Source organism: Leuciscus leuciscus (genome assembly GCF_965113295.1).
Source record: "Leuciscus leuciscus genome assembly, chromosome: 6".
In the NCBI taxonomy this organism is placed as follows: Eukaryota; Metazoa; Chordata; class Actinopteri; order Cypriniformes; family Leuciscidae; genus Leuciscus; species Leuciscus leuciscus.
In genome coordinates this window covers 4,085,661-4,111,511 of record NC_138730.1, presented here as the reverse complement: position 1 = coordinate 4,111,511, position 25,851 = coordinate 4,085,661, and the positions used below count along the sequence as shown (strand labels likewise).

General features: G+C 37.6%; 1 protein-coding gene across 3 annotated transcripts in view; it reads right to left on the bottom strand.

Moving 5' to 3' along the window:
* The window catches only part of adgrl2b.1 (adhesion G protein-coupled receptor L2b, tandem duplicate 1), a 126,735-nt gene that overhangs the window by 31,019 nt on the left and 69,865 nt on the right, over window positions 1-25,851 (bottom strand). For all 3 annotated transcript variants that reach the window (XM_082174175.1, XM_082174176.1, XM_082174177.1), the window contains exons 9-14: window positions 18,136-18,258; window positions 16,747-16,952; window positions 14,439-14,615; window positions 10,528-10,737; window positions 9,035-9,255; window positions 8,643-8,709 (exon numbers count right to left, since the gene is read on the bottom strand). In XM_082174175.1, the coding sequence (XP_082030301.1) occupies window positions 8,643-8,709; window positions 9,035-9,255; window positions 10,528-10,737; window positions 14,439-14,615; window positions 16,747-16,952; window positions 18,136-18,258 (1,004 nt within the window). The remainder of the gene's footprint in view (window positions 1-8,642; window positions 8,710-9,034; window positions 9,256-10,527; window positions 10,738-14,438; window positions 14,616-16,746; window positions 16,953-18,135; window positions 18,259-25,851) is intronic.

Below are 25,851 nucleotides of genomic sequence, written 5' to 3'. Positions count from 1 at the left end.
CTGCAAAGTAAGATGGAAAATGCTGGAGTACATCATGGTATGGTAAATTGGATAATTGATTATCTTTCAAATAGACCACAGTATGTGAGGATGCAGGACTGTGTCTCTCAAGCAGTGAAGTCCAGCACTGGAGTCCCTCAAGGAACGGTTTTAGCTCCATTTTTGTTCACTTTTTATACGTCAGATTTCCAGTATAATTCTAAATCCTGTCACCTTCAGAAATTTTCTGACGACTCTGCAATTGTTGGCTGTATAACGGACCATGATGAGAGTGAATATAGGGAGTTATTAAAGAGTTTTGTGGACTGGTGTGAGAAAAATGGTCTCAGGCTAAATGCTAGTAAGACAAAAGAAGTTGTAGTTGATTTTAGTAGATTTCCTCAGCAAGTGGTACCAGTAAAAATAAGAGAGTCAGAAGTTGAGATTGTAAAAACTTACAAGTATTAGGGTGTATATTTGAATAATAAGCTCAATTGGTCTGACAACACGATGCAAGTCTATAAGAAAGGTCAAAGTCGTATTCATTTGTTAAGGCGACTGAGGTCCTTTGGTGTAAGTCATGCACTACTTAAGACCTTCTATGACTCTGTGGTCTCATCTGTGATCTTGTACTCTGTCACAAGTTGGGGAGGGGGACTGCTAGAGAAAGAGAAGAATAAGTTAAATAAACTGATAAAGAAGGCAGGTTCTGTTGTAGGGAGTGTGTTACCCAACCTAGAGGTGATAATACAGGATAGAATGATCGGGAAACTCTCTTCTATGATGAAGTATGATTGTCATCCCCTAAATTAAATAGTTCGTGATTTTATGAGTACTCGCAGTTTAAGATTAATCCATCCACGCTGTTACAGGGAGCGTTATAGGAAGTCTTTTTTTCCTACTGCAATTAAGTTGTATAATCAGTGTTATTCAAGATGACATACTTTTTATGATTTATGTCTTTGTATATAATCACAATGCTTTGCGACTTGATACTGGAGAATGAGTCTTGTGTTGTCTGTGAATGTTGTTTTAAAGTTGTTTTAATTTATTCATTGTATGGTTGTGCTGCTGCGACACCTAAATTTCCCTTTGGGGATTAATAAAGTTAATCATCATCATCAATATTTTAATATAGGGCTATTTTCTGTTCCCTTTTTTTCCTGTGTTGTTTAATTAGGTGATTCTAAGTTTAAATATTGATGATTACAAGCTTGGGGGAAGCGCAATTAATTGCAATTAATTACAGAAATTGTGCAATTAATTAGTACTTTTTTTTTAATCGATTCCCAGCCCTAATATATATATATATATATATATATATATATATATATATATATATATTTTTTTTTTTTTTTTTTAATTTTTTTTTTAATTATTATTATTACAGGGTTCGTACACATTTTTACCATTAAATTTCCATGACTTTTCCAAGACTTTTCCATGACTTAAAGGTAAATATTCATGACATAGTTTTCCATAAAACATCTGTGTATACATGTTAATTAACTCCTTGTGGGCGGGTAACGTTAGTAGCGGATGAAAAATCTAAATGTGCTTGAAGAGCTCTTTTCCAAAATGCGATAAACGCCATAAATTTTTTTTTTTTAAAAACGAGATTGTTAACAGATCATTAGAAGTCCTCAAAATTAGTCAAACTAATCTTATATTCTCTCTCTCTCTCAATTTTAATTGTTTATTAATAAACAAGTATTTTCTGTTTCGACTGCAAATACGAAGTTGACTGACTCGCGATCTTCTTAGTAGTGAACACGCCGAAGAGAAATGCACATTTCATACGGATTAGGCTACATCGTTTTATTTTGTTTTGAATTGTTCTGTTTAAAAGTAGATATTTCTGTAGATAATAGATATAGGCCTATTTCAGTTTTGTTTAGGTCTGTGAGGCGAGTAGGCTACCTTTTACGCTGAGTTTCGGTTCATGGATGATCCAGTTCACTCCGGCGCCTCTGTGTCGTGATTATCTATTTTCTGCTATTTACTTTTTATTTAGGCTATTAAGCAATTGGTTAATGAAACATTTTAAAATCAAGATACAATTAATACAAAACGAAATTCGTTTAGGAAGGCTTTGTGCTTTCTGTTTGAGGTCTCTGTGTAAGTTTTAAAGTCTTTTAGTGCCGCTCTCAGAGGACTCATTACCGTAATGGAGAACGGTCACGTAACATTGTTTTTTCCTCATAAATGTGAACACGGAAAATAAAAGACCAAATAAATTTTTTAAAAGAAAAAAATCATATATATTTTAAATGTTTAACAAAGAGGCAAAAAGTCATAAACAAAAATCAGAAAATTTGTCGATATTTTTTTCTTTTTCGCACAGCATTTGGTGTAGCCTACAGTTCAAATTTAAATGTTGGCGTTCAACTTTGTGTTTTAAAAATAGCCTACTTACAACAACCCTTCATTTTTCGTTTTTCATTTGGGGGTTAAAGGAAAAACGAGTGGACACAAAAGAACACGGACCTTTTGGACAGAAAGAATACATGAAAGTTCCTTATTAAATTCATAAAAGAAACAATACAGGGATAGCCTACTCTCAAAGAAATGCCACAATCAAGGGAGAAACATGAAGAAACTTAGCATATAGCCTATGTGCCGTTCGCATAAGGGTCTTTCCCTGACATTAATACTTGGATAAGATATTAATAATAATAATTTGTAGGGCGGTGGGTGAGATATAAACCTACTAACGTCCTCCGTTGCCATGATTTTTGGAATGACTGATCAAAAAAAAAAAAAAAAAGTTTTAGTCGGTTAATGGAAACGCCATCCTTTTGCAATAGTTATTTATCGATATTTAGAAGAAAAAAAAAGTTTTGCTCAAATCTGTAATGGAAAGGCACATACGAAGCTATATGAAAATGCAAAGCAGCTTATTTTAATTTGAAGCACTGAGCTGATGACAGCAACACAAGAGCCACACAGGTGTGGCTACTTAGTCGCTGTCCTCAGTGCCGTAGAAAAGCGCTGAATGAGTTCCCCTTCATGTCCGTTTCAGCGCTTTTCTGCGGCACTGAGGACAGCGACTAAAACTAGATGGGCCAAAAGAAATGGGTCCCCTTTCATGTCCGTTTCAGCGCTTTTAGTTAATGGAAACGCGTCATTTCGCCTCTGACGCGCGTACATTTCTAGACACGTCAGGCGCGAATTTGACGCGCTATTCGCGTCCGGTGTGAACGCACAGTAAAACGAAAAAAAGTATTGCAATTTGTTTCCCCAATTTTATTAATTAAACAAATTCAAGTACACAGATATTTTGAAAAACAAATTTCCATGACTTTTCCAAAACTTTATGAGTTTATTCATTTTCCAAAACTTTTCCAGGCCTGGAAATTGCCATTTTAAAAATCCATGACTTTTCCAGGTTTTTCATGACCGTACGAACCCTGTTATTATTATTATTAAAATTTTTGGTTTATGTTGCTGTTGTTGTTTATTGTTTATACTTCTGTCATTGTTTTATTTTCTCATGCTGAATGCGTAATTTGCATCATATGACAGATCCATAATTGTATATTTCCTTTTTATTATTGCTGAACTTAGAATTAACCTTATTCTGTCTCTGTTTGCTGTATGGTCCTTTCTATGAACAAGAGAGACGGAATTAATTACATATATGTGATATTCCAATGGTATCTGTAATTGTGTGATGTACTCTGTTTATGTGTGAAAAATCTAAATAAAGTTAAAAAAAGAAGAAGAAAAAGAAGTATCTTCTGCTCACAGAGGCAGCATTTATTTGCAAAAAAAAAAAAGTTATATTGTTAAAATTATTTCAATGTAAATCAGCTGTTGTCTATGTGAATGTAAAGTGTAATGTATTCCTGTGATCAAAGCTGAATTTTCAGCATCATTACTCCAGTCTTCAGTGTCACATGATCCTTCACAAATCATTCTAATATCATGATTTGATGCTCAAGAAACATTTATGATTATTATCAGTGTTGAAAACAGTTGCATACATTTTTATTTCAGATTCTTTGATTAATAGAAAGTTCAAAAGAACAGCATTTATCTGAGATAGAAGCTTTTGTAACATTAAACACCACCGTTCAAAAGTTTGGGGTCAGTAAGGATTTCTATTTTATTTTGTGGGGAAATAAATCAAATAAATCAATACTGAATTAAATTGATCAAAAGTTACAGTCAAGACATTTACAATGTTACAAAACAATGTATTTCAGATAAATGCTGTTCTTTTGAACTTTCTATTCATCAAACAATCCTGAAATAAAAATGTAAATAACAGTTTTCAACCTTTCTTCAACATTGATAATAATAATAATGAATGTTTTTTGAGCATCAAATCTGCATATTAGAATGATATCTGAAACTTTTGACTGGTAGTGTATATATTTGTATTGCATGATTTAATTACATATATATGTCCAAAAATAAGCTTTGTGCAAAAAATATATATAATTTCTTTTGGAAAACACAATTGTTAGGCTTACAAGCAATCAGTTGCTGTTATTCATAAACCACATCCATACAGGAGAATGCACCGCAGCGTCCCTACGTGTGGCTCAGAGCCTGGCAAAGGACAAACAGCCGTTCACAGATGCCGGATTAATTAAACCTGTGCGATTGACATGTGGATGAAGTTTTAAATGGTAGAGGAGCTATTCCAGAAGGAGCCATTACCCGACTGCACAGCAACATGAAGAGCTGTCCAATCTTTTATCCGACATGAAAGCCGAAGTCACGTCACCTGCAATAGACTCGTCTTGCGACCGATCCGACATTGAACAGCTGTCAGTGTTCGTCAGATGTTTTGATGGGAAGGTTTTCCGTGAAGAGTTGCTTTGTTTGCTGCCAATAACGGGACGCGCAACCGGAGAAATCTTTTTTAACTAAACAAACTGATGCAGATCTTGGTTGTCGCTGACGGGGCTCTGTCAATGGTTGGACATCACAGACCCCCGATGAGCAGGCTAGGTGATGTCAGTCCAAAACTCATAGCATTTCACTGCATAATTCATAAATCTGTGTTGTGCGCCAAATTGTCTGGAAAAATTAACGAGACAATGGATAACGTGATGAGGCTGATGAACTTTATTCGCGTGAGTCCTGGGGCCCTATCTTGCACCCAGCGCAAGTGACTTTGTACACCGACGCATGTATCATTCCTATTTTGCACCCGCGCAAAGCGGACTTTTCCCTCCACAGACGCACGTCGGTAAGTTAGGAAATACACTTGCGCTCCCGGGGGCGGTTCAGCGCAAAGAGGAGGCGTGTTCCGGCGCAAACGTTCCTTCTTGCTATTTTGCAGGTTTAGAAAACAATTGCGCCACTAACCAGGAAAAAATTTTTTAAGTCAGTGGCGCGTTGCGCATGTTATTCATATGCTATTTTAAGGGCGCATGCTTGGCCATAATCAATGTAGCGTGTGCACAATGCGCATACACTTTGATTCTCTCATCTATGCAGAAGCAGCAGTTTTCATTTTTGCAAATCATACATTATTACGATAGATAGATAGACAATTTATTATAAAAGCATACATCTAGCTTACACATTTACCCAAATTATCATACGCCTGTTTAACCGAAGTTAATTTGGGTGTGTTTCTCCATCCCCAATGTCACTTCTTTCTTTTACGGCCGTGACGAGAACATCGGTCTCCTCGGCTGTGAACCGCTCCTGGCGCGCGCCTGGCAAATCCGCCGTTATACATCCTTAGATGAAGCGTCTTTGCGGCTGGAGATTTTGGAAATGTCAGAGAGCAACACAAGGAGGCTAGTGTGAGCGCCTTTTGGAGAAAAGTGGTTTCTCAAGCTAAATTCAAGAACAGCAGAATTACTGCAATGTTCCTTCTTTCAATGTTCCCATCCACTTACATCTGTGAGTCATCGTTCTCTGTGATGCACATCATCAAGAAGCAGGACATGAACAGGCTGTCCAGTGCGCATCTCGATCAGCGTCTCAGGATTGCAGCCCTAACATCACAGGTATTGTGAGGAATGGTGAGTACGTGCCAGTTAATACTGTTACCTTGATCCGAGTAAGAACAGTAAAATATGAATGCTGATAGGTCTAATACTTGAATCTGCTATGAGGGGAATTGATGAGAAGAGATCCAGTGTGGTGATGAGCAGGATCAGTCACACATGGAGATCCAGAGATGCTGTTTGTTCATCTGTTTTTAATATCCACCATTCAAAGGTCTTTAGTTTTCTGGATCTGAATACAAAAATGCTCATAATTGCTTGAATAAAGCAGACTAATGAGAAAACTAAAATAAGAAAAATAAATAAAATCAGAATAATTATATTGTGATTTGTGACTCTTAACAAAACAACAACAATAATAATAGCAGAGCAAACACTGAGGCGATGGCATTGTGGTCGGTGGCCCTTGGCTTTGCTTTGTTGGCAGAATTTGGCCCTTGGTAAAAACTAATTGAGGAACCCGGCTATAAACAAAGTGCATATATAAGCTAAATACAGCATATAATTACATATATACAGCTCTGACTTCACACTTCAGTATAACAGCATCTCACAGCACCTTTTTTTTTGGAAAATAGCCTGGATTTTTCTTCTTTTGTCATATTTGTGTATCTCTCTTTGGGCAGATCTTTATCCTCATAGTGATGCCATAATGGTATGGAAACAACTTTAGCTATCCATATTGTTCCAGTGCATTCAACAATACCCCCTTTGTTTTGTTTTGTTTTCTTCACATTTTGTTGCAACCTTATGCTAAAATGCTTTGGGAAAATATTCACATCACATCAATCTACCCTCATGAGTCATGACGACAAAACTAAAAAACTGATGTGATAACTGATGCAAATTAATTAAAAAGCAACTCTGACATAAGTATTCAGACCCTTTTTAACTCAAGTGCTTGCAATTTCTCTGGATCATGTTTTTTCTACACTTTGATTGGAGTAAAGCTGTGGCAAATTCAATTGATTGGAAATGATTTAGAAAAGCAAACAACTGTCTATATAAGATCTAAACAGCTGGAAATGCAAATCAGAGTCATGAGGTGAAAAGAGCTGAGAAACGGTTCAGGCACAGATCTGGGGAAGGCTGTAAAGAATATGCATTAAGGTTCCCAAGAGCACAGTGGCCTCCGTGCTTCTCTAATGGAAGAGGTTTGGAACAGCCAGGACTCTTCCCAGAGCTGGCCACCCAGGCAGCATCACTACCAGCATCAGATCTGGAGGAGTCAGGCACTAGTCAGGGAAGAAGCCGAACGCAGCAAAATACTGAGATATCCTTAAGGAAAACCTGAACGCTCTAGACCTCGGACTGGGCCGAAGGTATACCTTTTAACGGGACAATGACCCTGAACACTCAGCTAAGGCAATGCAAGAGTGGCTTAGGGACAGACGACTAGGGTTGGGTATCGTTTGAATTTTAACGATTCCAGTTCTTAACGATGCCTAATTTCGATTCCAATAAGGTAAAAACTTAGATATCTTTCACATTTAGTCTTATTGCAAAACACTGAATTGTAGCTGAATATCATGAACAAAAATCAACAGGCTAAAGAACACTTACACAAGGAGTGTTTGCCTGTGGTTTCAAAATATCATAAAATATCTAGCCTAACTAATATAAATTTCAAGCATTATTAAAGACAAGTAAACACTCAGTAATTACAAAAGACCATTAAAACATACAAATATAGTTACAAAAGTTATTCAGTCAAGAACGAGTGAATTTTCTCTTTGTCTTCTGTTATTATAGAGACGGCAGCAGGAATATTAGGATGCTGTCACTTTAAGAGCTGCACGGATCCAATACACTGTTACACACGTGTGTGTGTGTGTGTGTGTGTGTGTGCAGCACAGAAAACAGCGTGCGAGTCGTCTCGCGCTCGAATGGTTTAAACTCATATTGAAATGCTCACAAAGGAATCGATAAGAAGAATCGAAATTTTTATTTTATAACAAGTATCTGATTCCTGACCTCAAGTATTCAATTCCCAACCCTAGGGACAACTCCAAATATAGTGGACTTGAATCCAATCGAACATCTCCTCATGACCTCAACATGGCTGACAATCCACATTCAACCTGACAAAGCTTAAGATGATCTGCAGAAGTGAATGGTAGAAAATCCCCAAATCCAGGTGTGCCTGAACCCAGAAAGACCTGAGGCTGTAATGAAGTCTGAATACATGTGTCAAAGGGCACTGTCTCTCCATACAATCATTTATCTCTACTCCCATTGTCAACAATTCAAATTCCATTTTAACCTTCAGGATTGGATTCAGTTTCCAGGAACATGGGTAGTAAATACATAGTACATCACTCTAGGAATGAAGACTGACCCATGGGAAGACAGTATACATTACTGACCAATCAAAATGAAACAACAAAAAAACAGCATCAATTATCAACCGATGGAAAGAAAGCTTATATTACAGGAAAACAGCATATGTTACCAAGAAATGGGAACGCCATACACATCAGGGCTGGGTATTGTCAAACATCTCAAGAAACCACAGACAATGTGATGCCTCACAATTCAACATAACGCAATAAACCACACCAATCTCTCTCAATGCTGTCCAAAAGGAAGTACATCATCACTAAAGTAATTTCAATGTTTCTGTAACCTTTCTGGAGCAAGTTCTAAACACCTAAATAAAGGTAGTCATGTTAAATGTGCAAAACTTACCATAATGATGAACGAAACAGGGCCGATGAAACTCCAAATGAAATGATTATCAACCCTCAACCAACAGCTGGAAAGAGGGAACAAGATAATTAACATCCACAGAAACAATTACTGACAACCATGAACACACTGCAAAGTCTCGAGAGTGACAACCACTTTCATTGGACGGAATTAAATCCCATAACAGTCTTTCCCAACCGTGTTCCTGGAGGCACACCAACAGCAAACATTTACGATGTCTAACTAATCTGACCCTCCCAATACAGGTTCTGGAGTCATTTTATTATTAATATTAATGCCATAATAGACACATTCAAGTCTGTATCTGCATTTAAACTGCATGACCCAAAGCACAGATCAATAATTTGATATAAACACAGAACATTACTCACGCTTTCCTCGTCCCATAGCTCTTATAGTCGATGGCTGCCGAAATGCCGACCACCACACAGGGGAACAGGTAGCCAGACGCGTAGTAGTATTTCCGGCGAGAGAATTCGCTCTCAAAGACCTCCACGAGCATGAGGAACAACTGAACGCCCTCCAGACACATCCAGGAGAACGCAGCAAGAAAGAAGAAATGCAGGACTCCAGCAATCACAGAGCAAATCATCTGCACAGAAAGATATTACAGGGGCTTAGTCTTCAAAGCGGTTTATATGAGATCTTTATTCACCAAAACAATTTTTTGAGTCAAAACTACTGGTTTGGAAACTGCGGTTATAACATCTCACTGAACATCTTTAACATCTCTCATTTTTTATTTGTATCAAAAAGTTTTGTTCCCAACTGTTAAGAGCTTTATCACTGTAGTGTGTGAATAAAACGTACTAAGTGAGTGTCCTAACCCATTTTGAAACTCTATTCATAACAGGGCTTGACATTAACACTCGCCAACCAACCAAATGTGTGTGTATTTCAGCAGCGGCGTGTATCGCAGTCACTCCAAAGTGCGCGCACATAAACACAAGTATATTGGCTATATAAAACAGTATAAAGGATCCGTGCGTCAGGTCTTAAAGTGACAGCAGCCTAATATACCGGCCGCAAAATTATGAGATAATATAAAAAATATCTATATGGCAGTGTTTCCCCATGGTATCGATGTAAAAAATGTGGCCAGTGAAAATGCTGAGTGGCTCGTAGCTTTGGAAAACCACAAGCCACAGTGACTGATAAGCAAACAAGCTAATGTCAAGCCCTGGACAGTAGCATCGTCAAAACTACTTCACTGGTCAAATTACTCGGCCAAATACTGCACCTCATGAGAAGTGAATGTTAAAGGAGTAGTTCACTTTCCTGATAATTTACTCACACCCCCGTCATCCAAGATGTTCATGTCTTTCTTTCTTCAGGATGACCTTTCAACGTGATTACGTAATGTGTGGCGCATCACAGCTAGTGCAACACCAGCATTTGTGGTTAAAAAGTATATAAATGTTATCTTTTTTTATAAAATGTCGGCTGGTTTGTCTAGATAAGACTCTTATTCCTCGGCTGGATCGTGTCGAGACTTTGAAGCTGCACTGAAACTCACATCTGGACCTTCAACCCATTGGACCCCATTGAAGTCACTATCTTCAATATCTTGAAAGACGAGAGGGAGAGTAAATTATCAGGAAATTTTAATTCTGAAGTGAACTCCTCCTTTAAGGTGCTCACAGAGGTTGGCGAGTTGTCATTCTGTTGGTCTCCAGTGAGCATTTCTACTCAATCACATCATGTGGCTGTGGGTTGTGCTGGCTCTTGTGGGCATGCATGTGATGCCTATAAATATTGCAGCTTACTAGGGCTGAGACTGATATTAATTTAATACAGTTACAGTTTATTTGTTTGGCGCTTTTCACAAGCGTTTTGGATATCATGATTTAGGAAGAATACCCACCGGAGGTTCGGTCATGTTGATGCCCACTAGAAAGAGAAGCTCTGCAAGAAAGAGGTTGATGCACAGGTTCTTGTGGATGGTGTTGCGGTCACTCTGAAGGCCACGGAAGAAGCAGAAGGTGAAAATGCTAATGGCGAGGCAGACAAGCGAGACGGCGATGCCCATCCGTGTGATGACTGTCAGCAGGAGCTCGTGAACGCTCCCATCACCCTGGAAAAGTAAAGATTAACATTAGCATTTATGCCATGTACTTAACTCTAACGCTTCACTTGTCTGAATATGAGAGAGAATTGATTTTTTGTTTTTGAACAGAAAAACTGGCCCAGTTTCAAATGCAAAAACCTTAATTACCATTTCCAGTAAATGTACCACATCTGCTAGTCACACATGCATAGGCTTTACATCTTGTTTATGCATTTCTACCATTTACACATCAGCAACAAGAGTCCATTAAAACTGGGCACTTCCAGCGGAGACAGTTACATAGACTACAACGGAAGCTCACGTCTGGTATCGAGCGAGTGTTTGACAACATCTTAAATAAGACCGCTCAAATCTCCTAGTGCTTATATCATACATCTTACATCTTTGTTCACACATAGCATCAATACAGATTTTTTAAAATTAAATAAATATTGCCTAAGACATTTTAACTTTGACTAAACACTATTCACACATCGTCCAAACAAAAAACAATTCTGTTAAATTTACTGAAAAGGTGTCTAGCATGAAAACACCAACAATTGGCTTGTATCTTCAATGAAACTGTATTAAACTATGACTGTTTAAATCAGGACAATCTTGAACCAATGTTTAATTGATACATATGTTGATTAGTTAATAGGACTAGGGCTATGTCCACACTAGTGAAATTTCGATTGTGGTGTTTTGGTAGCGTAATAGTCATATGATAGGGGCTTGACCAATTGGGGAAGGATACCTAATCAGGGAGCGAATGAGGACAGCCACACCTTCACTTTCAGAAGTCTCCTTTTGAAACGCATCTACACTGAAACGCAACCCCAGAGTTTTCAAACTAAAACAGGGTCTGCAGCATTTCCAAAAGTCTCCATTTTCGAGGGTCGAAAACTCCAGAGTAGAGTAGACGCCAGGCGCAACCGTAGCAGAAGTTACGCATTTTAAAACGTAAATTCACTTGTGCAAACGTAGCCTAGGTACTACAATCCCTGTGGATCGGCCTTCCATTTAAACTAGCGATCTTCTGATGCTGGGCGGAAAGGTTAAAGGTTTTTATTGAGACATATCTTTAGTTAGGCTCAGATGTGTGTCTTACAGCAATTTGCAAGCCCCTCTTTATCTTTAGTAGTTTCTCAGAGTGCACGACTGCCATTACACAAAGTTTGACATTGAGAGGAGCCATCTAGAAACAAGCAGTGGGACGATCAAGTTCAGATGCACGTCCCCAAGCCACTTTTTGGTCTCTTACAGTGCTCAATTGTTGGACCTTGTGGTGCTGCTCCTTTTCAGCCATAGCCAATGACTGCTTCGCATGGTGGCCTCCAAGAATGCCTTTTATTGTTGGTCTGCTGTACAACTCCTCCTATTTTCCACCACAGGTCTTTCCAGGTAATTCCTCCCATCTCATCCGATAGTCTTGCTTGGCTTGAGATACGGCTTTAGCGATCCCAGTCCCTTCTTGATGGCAAACATCATCCTCCACAAGTTCAGCACATTCAGCTGCTGTTGCCTTTCGCATGGTGGGCTTGTTTGTTCTTCGCCTGAAACCCATTCTTCCATACACCGGGACCAACTTTAGCACATCTGTTTTCCTCGGCAAGGTTAGTAATTGCAAGTGAAATGACCCTGTTTCCATACAGTCCCATAATGCCGAGACATCTTGGTAATCCAAGCTACTTTCTCGTGTGGGAGCCAATCAAACAGTCCCGCTAGCTGACCTGTGAAAGGGTGACTTTGCACAAGGTAATTGGCCAGAAAGACAGGGCAGATGAAACTTTGGTTCCACTAATTTGGTACTGTTGATGTGCTTGAGGCCAGGGATTATATCCCTCCTTATTTGTTTCACTTGCATGTTGTTTAGGTTCACATCAGGCCAGCATCCAAAACTTTTAATTGGTTTCTCCAGCACTGTAAACTGGAAAAAATTGCTGTAAAAAACGACCACTAAAGTTTTCCACTAAAGCAGTAATGTACGGTAGGAAACAAAGCATTCTGGGCAATAATTTGCACAGTATGCAACGGCTGCTAATTTACAGCCCATTTTCAACAGTAATCTACTGTATTTCTGTATTATTTAAGTCACAATGCATTGTGGGCCCGTGCATTTTTGAAGCAATGGCACAAGAGTTTGAGTACGAGAAAGTCTTCGCCTATCCGTGTTCGTGGAGATCATGACAGGAATATATGTGGAAAACTAATCAGAAACTAAACTGGAAGTTTTTCTCTCAAACAGTGACTGATGAGCTGGAACTGAACGAGCCGGACTAACGCTCCAGAGTGAAGTGAGTGATTATAAACCCATTAAACAGAGAGGGTAAAATCCTGTCGATTCACTGTAATACATCATTTATTCCCAAATTTCAAGGCGTTCAGACTGTATTTCTTGCTGACACTCAGCCTGATGGTTTGGCCGTCTAATGTTCGTTAGCGGGAGGAAAAAATAAACAAAATAACTGATCAAATCTGTTCTTAAACATTATTGATATTAAACTTTAAAAAAACGCAATTCCGTTATAAGACGTATAACATAGTTTGAGTTTGTATTCTTTTCTGCACTTTTTCTTACTCGCATACATTTTCACATGGCTTTTACTCGTCTATATTTTTGTCCATTATAAATAAATGTTCATCTTTTAATTAGCCCATTACTGTTGCCTGTGTTTTTACTGCAGTAATTTCCTGTGTGATTTTAATTTCAAACTATTGAGTTTCCCTTTTGACCCAGAGCTGTGTTGCCAAAATGACCCAAATTGGGTTGTTTTTACCTCACCATATTTAGAGTGTATTGTAAATTGAAATAATGAATGACCCCCAGAATGCAATTTGGCCCATGCCCCAAAACATAATATGAAAAAAATATCTTCGCAATATGTTTACATATAGGCAGAAAATATATTTACTGTCATAATGGGAATATAATGCATCTATCCACTCCCTTTGTGCATTAAAAAAATATTTTCCACACACATGTCTGCAATTTCAAAGAACTTAAAGATAGTGTCATGGAACAATGGCAGCAAAGGGTTTTAAAAAGACTTAATATTCAATGAAAAATTACATTTCAAAGCTGGATTTGTTGAACACAACTAGACGCTGATTTCCTTGCATTTCTGGGGGCTCAAATCAATGACTTTATTACACAGCTTATATTTAATATGTGAATATTTAAGTTGAAAGCATTTCAGAGCATTTTGTTTTTGTCAGTTCAGCAAATAATGACCGGCCTAAATTCAGATTGGTTTATTTTGTTTAAAAAAAACACCATCTTTATCACTCAATATTTTGCTTTGTGAAGTCACTTCCACAACACTGCTTTTGATGATCGTATACAAGACTTTTGTCATTGATGTATTTCCATAGATGTGATTTAAGCTGTAGTTGCACAAAACCCATCATTTCCACATTCATTACAGCTTAAACCATTGCTACACTCTCTTTATTATACAGTGTCAGGTGTTATCAGACAACTGCTACTGCTGTCATGTCATACTGACAAAACTGCATTGTTCCCAGAAACCTACTGGCGACACAAGAGCTTCATTCATCAAAGCAGACTAAGAGTTATATTATTATTAAGAACGTGCTCCGTTATATTCATTTGTTCTGTTGTAGACATGAGGAGGCTCAATAGACTCAATATGGTTATATGAAAAGCATGGAGAAAGCAGAACTACATGTAGATTTCCCACCACAGGACAGGTCTGGTTACTCACCGCATGTGCATCTCGATGGGCCATCAGGATCGCGAAGTTAGTCAGGTGACTGCAGGAACAGGTGGTGTGAGTCTTGTTAGTGTTGAGGAGTTTGCAGCCTTGTGTTGACCAGTATCCTATCATGCTCCGCTCCGAATAGTTCCAGAACGAGCAGTTTGGGTTGAAGTAGTTCTCGGTCTGATGAATGAAGAAACACGCCATTTTATTTGCACCCTCTTAATAACAAAAGGCACAATGTTTTATACCCAAACTGTGTGTTTTCCTTGATCAACAACCTCAATTTACTCTTTTTATTTTTAAGTCGCCAGTCAGCGGCAACATTTTTGATCATATTAACAAATTTTCATAGCCTCCACGATCGGATAACATGCACCAATGCTACATTTTTCTAAATGTCATAATCATTTGATAGCAAACAAGTATTTATTACTTCACTGAGCTTATTGTTTATGCCTTCAATTGTTAAATTGTTTAAATTAATACATTTTTAGCTAACTGTGATTTTGTATATGTACATTTCTGAAATGCATAACTTAGACAGTTTCCTCTGATAACAGATCACTCTAAATTGTAATGTGGACTCGTGCATTTTCTGTAAAGCTGCTTTGAAACGAGGTGTATTGTGAAAAGCGCTTTACAAATAAATGTGAATTGAATTAAAGGTATAGCGGAGGATTTGTTACTTCCGGGTGGATCACCTATACTATTGGTCCTCCTAATTGTCAATCATTCTGGTGAATCAATCAAACTTATTCAAAAAGTGGAGAGGGCGGGTCTTATCTAAAATTCGGAAAGATCCTCCACTATACCTTTAATGATAGAAAATCTGGTCAATGTCGGGGGAAAGAGTTAAAGGGTTAGTTCACCCAAAAATGAAAATGATGTCATTAATGACTCACCCTCATGTCGTTCCAAGCCCATAAGACCTCCCCGTTCATCTTCGGAACACAGTTTAAGATATTTTAGATTTAGTCCGAGAGCTTTCTGTCCCTCCACTGAAAATGTATGTACGGTATACTGTCCATGTCCAGAAAGGTAATAACGACATCATCAAAGTAGTCCATGTGACATCAGTGGGTTAGTTAGAATTTTTTGAAGCATCGAAAATACATTTTGGTCCAAAAATAACAAAAACTACGACTTTATTCAGCAGTGTATTCTCTTCCGGGTCTGTTACTGTCAGCTGACGTGTTATCTGGTGCGCCCGAACTTCGTTTACAGTCTGAGGGAGACGCACGCTGTAAACAAAACAATCTTCGCAAACATGTCTAAGGATTTCGACACACAGGAAGACTTGCATTTTTTTGCCCAGCCATATTTTTTTGAACCCGAATACACGGACGAAGAACTAAGCAGCGTCTTACGTCAGCAGCGTCACTGCGGAGTCGTGAACGCGGATTGACAACAGACCCGGAAGAGAATACAATGCTGAATAAAGTCATAGTTTTTGTTATTTTTGGACCAAAATGTATTTTCGATGCTTCAAAAAATTCTAACTAACCCACTGATGTCACATGGACTACTTTGATGATGTCGTTATTACCTTTCTGGACATGGACAGGATACCGTACATACATTTTCAGTGGAGGGACAGAAAGCTCTCGGACTAAATCTAAAATATCTTAAACTGTGTTCGGAAGATGAACAGAGGTCTTATGGGCTTGGAACGGCATGAGGGTGAGTCATTAATGACATCATTTTCATTTTTAGGTGAATTTAATGTTTAATGTTTTTCGAGGTTTAACTCTAACCTTTACTCAAATCCTGGAATCAGAAAGCATTACTTGCCTCTTCAAAATAACATGCCACATACTTTAAATTAAAACAATAAGACATTCCAGTTACCAAATATTTAGCAGTTGAAATGTGAACGATTTTTACATCTTTCTTTAATTCACACAAACAGACAAAATAAAGCAATACAAGGAAAACAAAAAATGGTAACACTTTACAATAAGGCTCATTAGTTAACATTAATGTATTAAGTTAACTAACATGAACTAACCATGATACATTTGTTACTGTATTTATGAATCTTTGTTAATGTTAGTTAATATAAATCCAGCTGTTCATTGGTTTTTCATGATGGTTCACAGAGCATTAACTAATGTTAACAAATACAACCTTTGATTTAAATAACATATTAGTAAATGTTGAAATTGATATGAACTAAGATTAATAAAGGCTGAAGTATATTGTTCATTCTTAGATCATGTTAACTAAGGTAGTTAACTAATGTTAACTAATGAACCTTATTGTAAAGTGTTCCCACAAAAATAAAGAAAAGTAACATCCTTAAGCGTCTTACATCCAAGTGCTCGAGTGTGAAGACGACCGGCTCGGACACGAACACCCGGCTGGACTCTTTGTTGATGGAGGCGGAGAGGATGTGTGAGTTGACGGTCAGCGTGTGGTTTCTGACTCCGCTCTCACCCATCAGTCTCACCGTGGCGTTCTCCGTACTGAGGAAATGCCCCAAGTGCTTATACAGGACAAACACCAGCTTGGCAATGCCTTGAGTATAGAAACCATGAGAGGAGATAGCATGTTATTACATGACTGACAAACAAACAAACAGAACTTGGGTAAAATGGCTTTAGGGTTTCATTTTCCTACTTAATAAAATATCTACGACATTCTGAACTTTCTCTTTCAGGTCAACTACTGTCATTACTAGGGATGGGCATCGAGAGCCGTTTCCAAATGTTCGATTTGGCACATTTCTATTCCGCTTCTTGGTTCCTGTGTGCATTTTAATGTGATGTAAACCAGTGGTTCACTGCCGTCTCTATAATTACACCAATCAAACAACAGAAGACAAAGAGAAAATTAACTCGTTCTCGACTGAATAACCTTTGCAACTATATTTGTAATGTAAATTATATTTATAAAGTGCAGTGCTATTTTTAATTATTTAATTTCTAGTTTCTCAACCTGAATAACTACAAATATTAAAACACTGTTTATTTCAATCGTATATTTGTTCAGCTGTATTTATTTGTTGGGATTGCTAATTTTTTAATTACTTGTCTTTAATAATGCTTGACATTTATATTAGTTAGGCTAGATATTTTATGGTACTTTTAAACCACAGGCAAACGCTCCTTGTGTAAGTGTTCGTTAGCCTGTTGATTTATGTTCATGATATTCAGCTACAGTTAAATGTTTTGCAATAAGACTTTGAATAAATGTTAATGATATCTAAGTGTTTTTTTTGTGTGTTTTTTTTACCTTTAGAATTGGACCGGAATCGCTAAAATTCAAACAATTTATCATATTTCTTACCACAATTTTTTTATTAGTCGTTTAATAATTTTAATGGAGCCGAAATTGGAAACGTTAGGCGGAACCGGAACCGGGAAATGTCTTATGATTCCCAACCCTAGTCATATCAACAGATCGAAGAGAACATTAGATATTACAAGCTTTTCTCTCTTTTTTTTTTTTACCAGTACCCAGAATACCAACACATGATGAAAGAATACACAAAGGTATCCTTGAGTACTAGTTTATTGTACTGTACTAGAGTACAGCTATAGTAACACAAGAATGCATGTAAAGAGTGTATAACAGTAGCTTGCAAGTGAAGCTTGAGTGTTTATGGCCTTCATTACATCCTACAGATCAGGAAATCATTGACTTCATTAACTGAGCATCTGAAGATCCTTCACTCAAGCATAACCTTGCATTTATGTACCGTTTTTACTGTTGAGCTTGACCATGTTTGCCGAGAGCTGAATTGTGGCTCCTCTTTTGTTGGTCTGTGGAAACCTGAAGTCCTGAATTTGGCCATCGGTGCTCAACACATACACGTCCAACACTGAAAGAAAGAAAGAAATCATATATATATGGATGTGCATTTACGACAAAATACTAAACAATTGCAGTTGCGTAAACTGCCCGGGAAGTTCTCTCACATTCTTCTGTCAGATGGAAATTAACAACCGTTTCTCAGTTTCATTAAGTCTACGTGAGGTAATTTAATTAAAACAAGACATTGTGCACATTAAAAGAGACTGAATTGAGAAGAAAGCAGTATAATTGTGCTTCAAGGTTTCCTAATGCTCCTCAGGCCATAGCCAACCAGTTCTGCATCTGCACCACATTATATCACTTTCAAACGAGAGGCAGAGAATAAAAAAGGTGTGCTCTTTAATGTAAGCAGATCATGTTTTCACTTTAACAATAAATGCTGTTCTCAAGTTAATTTAACTTGTGCCTAAATTTAAGGAAAAAAAACCTATTCAATACCTTCTACTAAAATCAGCGCCTTTAACTGAAAGATGGCGTTGTTTTGTCAGCCGCCACTTTAAGCACTTTAAGTTTAAGTTTTAAAGTGTAAGTCAGCTTTAAGTTTTTGTGATTTCTGATATTTATTTCCCTTTTGATGTGAAAGCAATAGATCTGACAGCTACGACTTGACAGACAGACCATGTCAGGCACACAAACACAGGTCTGAGGTGTAAAAGCACTGAGCCCAGGTGTAAAGCTGCAGTAACCCAGAGGACTGTCCCGTGAGCTGACAGATGAGAGCACAAAGCTGACTTATGAATGAGATCACGTTACTAATAAATTCAGCTGGCAGGGCCTGGCTTTGGATTTTACCATGTGAACGGTTCAGGGCCGCCACACGCTGAGACCGGAGCTAAACCGATTTGCTCTCAGCACTTCACCAGTGATGAATGCATTCATGAAATATTACAAACAGAACAACATCAACCTATTAACATGCACTCAAGGTAATGTGACAAGTCAGATTTGTCTATGGACTCCACCCTGATGCATGTAAGCACTTTAGCACAATGTAATCACTCCAACTGTTGGTGGTTTTAAAATTTAAAGAGGACCTACTTTGCCCTTAATTTTGTTTTTGGTCACTTCTAGAACAGGTTTTCCTGCTTGAATGTTGATTATTTTCCTCATATTCTCCATTGTTGCGGCTCCTCTCTTCCCAGTCTGTCAGTAACGCTCTGTTTACTTCCTGTCTCTATGAAGCCCTGCCTTCTGAAAAGCACACTGTGCTCTGATTGGTCGGCTGGTGAAATGTGTTGTGATTGGTTGAGCGCTTTGAGTGTGTTTGGGAAATGTCCCGCCCCTTCCCATAACCACCAGTTTAACACACTACTAACTAACTCAACCAGGCCCCGCCCCTTTATTCTGCGTATTAATTATTATAATGTAAATATTGTGACGTGTTCGTTCCCGGAAGAAACTCAAGACTACAATGGAGGCGTTTCAGGAGTTCAGGAACACTGACACTGATATAGAGAATAAGCTTTTTCATCATCAAACAGCAACATTACACACTAAAGCCAGATGAACATGGAGAAAAGCAGAATAGATCCTCTGTAAAAGGTTGCTTTGATTATGCCTTCTGTTTTACATTCATTCTTGCTATTTAGAATATAAATATATATAAACTAGTACACAAGAAACATTTAGTTTTTGACTTTGTGAGAGGTTCAGATGCCATCACGGTCTGATTCATTGAGAGTTAGAATAGCAACTGTACATGGTGACTTATCCTGAGAAAGCAACGCAAGGACGTCCGTTTTCTAACACTTGAAATCCAGCCAGAATGAGCTCAACACACGGAGTCAAACTGTGAGCCTTTGATTAAATAACTGAACAGTCTGAAAGGCTATTTCACTCAACTTCAGATTTAGTCTCCATTTAAAAGTCAAACTAAACCGATGGCCTTTCAGCTTTTATAGGAAGATTTCTCAGAGAATGGGTGTGAGATTAGAAACTGCTTTATTTTCTTCTACTTTACTGCAAACACACTTGGATCAATAACCACTAGATATGAAATCTCTCGTTTTCTCAATGTTTTGCATGACTCGTGACCTCATGCACTGGACATGTCAACTAGGGAACGCACGATATATCGGCCACCATATCGGTATCGGCCACCATAGCCTTATCGGCCACCATATCGGCATCGGCCACATATCGGCATCGGCCACCATATCCTTATCGGCCACCATATCGGTATCGGCCACCATATCCTTATCGGCCACCATATCTGTATCGGCCACCATATCGGCATCGGCCACCATATCGGCATCGGCCACCATATCCGTATCGGCCACCATATCGGCATCGGCCACCATATCTATATCGGCCACCATATCGGCATCGGCCACCATATCTATATCGGCCACCATATCCGTATCGGCCACCATATCGGCATCGGCCACCATATCGGCATCGGCCACATATCCGTATCGGCCACCATATCGGCATCGGCCACATATCGGTATCGGCCGCCATATCTATATCGGCCACCATATCCGTATCGGCCGTTATTTTTAGTGTAATCGTTATCGGCCCGATAAGAAAATTTGGCCGATATATTAAAGCCGATAAATAATGTATTATTTCCTTCAGCCGAGACACTTCAGATGCGACTGTTCAACATGATGGCTTTAAATTGCTTGAAATATGATTGAAATCACTTTGAAAAGGAAAATACAGTTCAGTGCAAGTCTGTCATATCGGCTACATAAAGTTATGATAAGAACATCATTATAATTGTGTGCTTGGGACATGAGACTTTTGTTTTTGTAATCAGGCACTAAAAAAATTATATACAATTTGGATTTAGATTTAATGGCCAATATATCGGCTTTCAAATATAATGGATTATCGGTTATCAGTATCGGCCAAAATGTTCATATCAGTGCATCCCTAATATCAGCTGACCATCCATCAATCCTGCAGCTGTAATCAATCAATACTGATGAAAGAACATGCCAGAAACAGACACGCTATTATCACACTACTGTGGCTTTACAGGTACAGTTCTCCAAGCGTCTTGAAGACGTTGCCACTGTTCTTATGGATTTAGACTCAGTTTTTGTTCCCAGACAGACTCAATGCTGGTGAAAACAGATCTGTGTGTGGGAACCATTGAGGACTCCTCATGCACACGATTATCATCACAATTAAATGTCTAAACTGATATTTCTTACTGACACGCTGCTTTAAAACAACCGGATGGCGAACAATCAAAGACGTTTGTATATAAAAACATTAAGAACTGTATATATAAAAAAGTTTTAGTTGATTTTTGACCTAACTTGATCCCATAGATCTGCATAGGATTAGTTTTGGAATAAAAGTACAAAGAGAATTAAAATATATTACATTCTATTTGATTAACAAAAAGTGCATTAAACATTAATCAGTCTTTCCAAAACTGGGATTCATGAAAGAACTGCAGGGAGTTCGGGAGTTGATGAAAGCTAATAATTAATAAAATAATATTTATTAAAGGAATAGTTCATCCAAAAATAAAAAAAATACAGAAAACACATCTCAGGCCCCATTAACTAACATAGTTTTTATGTGTTCCTACTATGTAAAGCACTGAGATCTGCCTGGTTACTGACATTCTTTAAAATATCCTCTTTAGTGTTCAGCAGAAGAGAGAAACTCATACAGGTTTGGAACAACTTGAGGGAGAATAAATAATCAGAATCTTTATTTCTGGGCGAACTGGCCCTTTATTAACAAGCGGTGCGTTATTTTCAAACGCGGTAGAGCTTGACCCTTGTGTCACCATATATAACTTCCAGAGCTGCTTTACAGCAGAACTGAACTCTGTTTATCACAGTAAAGCTGCTTTGAAACATCAGTATTGTATAAAACGCCATAGACTGCGTGCGTATAAGTGTATCTTCATAGCTTGTGAACAGTGAAGAATGCTAAACCTTGGTTCTCAAACTCCAGAAAGGTCAGTTTCTTCATCCAGCCTGAACGCAGACGGACAGAAGAAACCTGAGATTGGGAGTGAACTCTTGCACAGCCGTCAGACTCCTGCATTATTCACTGCAGATTCTCATATCTGTGACTGTAAATATCAATCAGCACAATCATTTCCTGAGCCCAGACCCAATCTGCCGGGAAAGCTTGTCTAAATTAAGCGTTGTGTCGGATTGCTTGGTTTCTTCCCCAGGAATCTGATATATGTAGAGATGGATGTGTGTGTGTGTGTGTGGTAGCAAAAGCAGTGTGTGTTACCGTCATCTAAAAGACTCTGCAAGATCTAAACATGTACAGAATCAAGAGCTTCATTAGAAACAAAACAGCACAGCACGCAGATAAAGTCAGAAACAAAACATGTGTGCTTTAAACGTGTGTTTAGATTCATAGATGAACACACACACACACACACACACACACACACACACACACACACACACACACACACTTCTCTGGAAACGCTCAGAGCGCTGAACAGGGTCCATGAAACACACTGAAGACGTTCTGCTGCTGCAGTGTGCTGGATTTGCATATGGTCTAATATGCTAGATGCCTGAATAATTAATTATGTTTCCGCTCTCTATACATATTTCTTTACTTCTGAGGACCTAAATGTGCCAGTTTCAGCGCACTGCAGCCGAGCAGGACACACACATCTACTGTAGCAGCGCTGTCAACCACGCAGAAAAGTTAACATTAAGATATTTCCATAGGCATGGCTTCAGCTATAGAGGAAGAGCAGTGAACACAACAGTCCACAAGAGGGTGCAATGACAGATATAACCCTAACTGCACCATGGTACAATATAGTATTTATTACTAAGGGGAACAAATGCATTTATTTGAAAGTAAAGTTCATACAATTATAAAATGAAGAGATTAAGCCTCAACTCTCAGGCCAGTTCCAGTGCTCATTTTCACCATTAAAGCTGTTTTAGTCCTAGATTTACTTTTGATGAAAATCACTTGCAAGTTTGGTCAATATTTCGACATTTTCTCTTTTTCAGTCGATTAATTAAACCAAACAGAAGTCAGAAGTCTCTTTTCAAGGCTGTGTTTATTTGATCAAAAACACAGTAATATTGTGAAATATTATTACAATTTAAAATAACTGTTTTCTATGTGAATATATAGTGCAGTGTAATTTATTCCTGTGATCAAAGCTGAGTTTCCAGCATCATTACTCCAGTATTCAGTGTCAGAATGAAAATGAAATTAATACATACATTTTAGTAAGGTAATTTTACAGTTGTACTACAAAATAAAATATTTTTTACGAATACTTGATTGAACATTATCACAATATATTGCAGAAAATTAATTTTGTAGGATTCTTTGATTAAATATTACAATAGAAAGCATTTCACAATTAACAAGATCACAAAAAGCATTTATTAGAAATAAAAATATTATACAACCTTATAAAAAAACTGTCACTCTTGATCAATTTAAAGCATTTTTACTGATTAAAAGTCTAAAAAAATAAATAAAAAATCTTGTTGATCCGAAACCTTGTACCTCATGTATGATTTAAGACTTAAGAAATTTAGACTATTGCAATGAAGTCTTTGGCACTTTAGTTAGTCATGATGTGTTTTAATGTGTAAGGGGGAAAAGCTCATTCATTGCACAATTTAATGAACAATTCACATTTGTTTTGTTCTTGAAATGTGTTCTGGTTGAGGCTGTTAAATACTTAACAATAGACTTTTGAGATGGCGATGCTGAAAACCAAAAGCATTAGTCGGCTTGGGATTCTTTAACTGAATTGAACACTGATTAAGGCCAATGCAACTGAACAGAGCGCTTCATTCACAGCATGATGTTCACGTTCTGACCCGCACACAACTTAATGCCAGTGTTCATTCACTGTTCAGCTTTAGCCGATCCGGACACCGACTATGATTGGATAATTTGAAATAATAACAGACATGTTTTTCTTCAGCTGTTTGCCATATGTCAACTTCTGCATTTGAATGTGCACTTTTATCTTAAATTTGGTGAATGTTCAAAATAAAACAATTTCATTTGACAGCCTTTGTTGTGAGCTTCAAAGTGATGGACAAACAGCTCAACTCAACTGGACTGGCATTTATACCACACAAGACTTAAACGTTTGAAGTTTCATAAAATAAGAACTTGAAAGAAAAGAAAGACTGATCTCTACATCCAAACACAGGCACAGTAAGTTAAAAATAGCCTATTATGCCGATTTTCAAGTAGGGCTGGGCGATAAAACGATAACGATATGTATCGCGATAGACACGTAATCAATATCAATAAAAAATGCGTTCGATAAAACGTTCGATAATTATTTATTTATTTTTTTCGTTGGAAGAAACCAGCAAAGCAAGTTTGATTGCATGAACAAAGGCACTCACTCTCTAGTAACTAGATAAAACAGAAAAAGTCAGCTCGCCTGACTTAAAGTCTGACCGTAGTCAGACCAATGTCGTCTGCAGATTATGCAAGACCGTCGTCAGTTTTTCTGTTATTCGCGTGCTTATGCGCTGTTCTAGCTAGTTTCTCAGCGCATACATGTGAAGCTCACATGCACTAAAAGCCTGTCTACCAGCGCCTGAATACTAAGTTATCTTTCGAGTCTTATTTTGCTAATACTGTTATACACACAAGGTTTACATAAACTAGTCGGATATGTCTAAAGTGAAAGCAAACTTGAGAAAATTGAGAGAAAATCTGCTTGTCAAATGCGTGTATAATAGACGCGTCGCGCGCAGCTCTTAAAGAGACAGTAGTAATAGTAAACACGCTGCCGCTTGTCCTTAAAGGGATAGTTCACCCAAAAATAAAAATTATCTCATTATTTACGCACTCTAATGTTGTTCCAAACCTGTATTAATTGCCTTCTAATATTTTCTAATATTAATATTTTGAAGAATGTGGGTATCCAAACAGTAGCTGGTCCCCATTGACTTCCATAGGAGGAAAAATATACTATGGAAGTCACTGGGGTACATCAACTGTTTGGTTACCCACATTCTTCCAAATAACTTTTATTTTCAACAGAAGAAAGAAACTTATTCGAGTTTAAAACAACGTGAGAGAGTAAATTATGAAAATTAGAATTTTTAGGAGAACTATCCCTTTAATGTTAATAAAACAACAAAATGTAAAGAGAAAATCACTCACTGCTCTTGACTAATAACTTTATTAATAGCTTTAATAAGTATCAATGTATAATTTATAGAAAATAGAAAGAAATAGATTTATATAATTTATAGAAAGAAATCGTAATATTATATTTTTGCCATATCGCCCACCCCTTTATAAAGCATTTCTTACGTATTCTTTAATTTTGCACCTTAATGTTAAGAGATAATTGTTAAGTGTTCATTGTGATTTTAGACTTTTGAGTTTTCCATGGTCGTGTTGACATTTCTGCCTTTTTAACTGATGGGATTATAATCAGAGGTAGGTTAAATTTAAAATAAAAAATCTTTAAATGTAATATATTTGTCTCCTGGACTGGTCCTTATTTTAAATATGTTATAAAAAAATTCAATAATTATCGATATCGACCGATATGAAACACTTATATCGTGATACAGTTTTCAGCCATATCGCCCAGCCCTATTTTCAAGATGTTTTGAATGTTGATTATTTCCCTCATATTCTCCATTGTTGC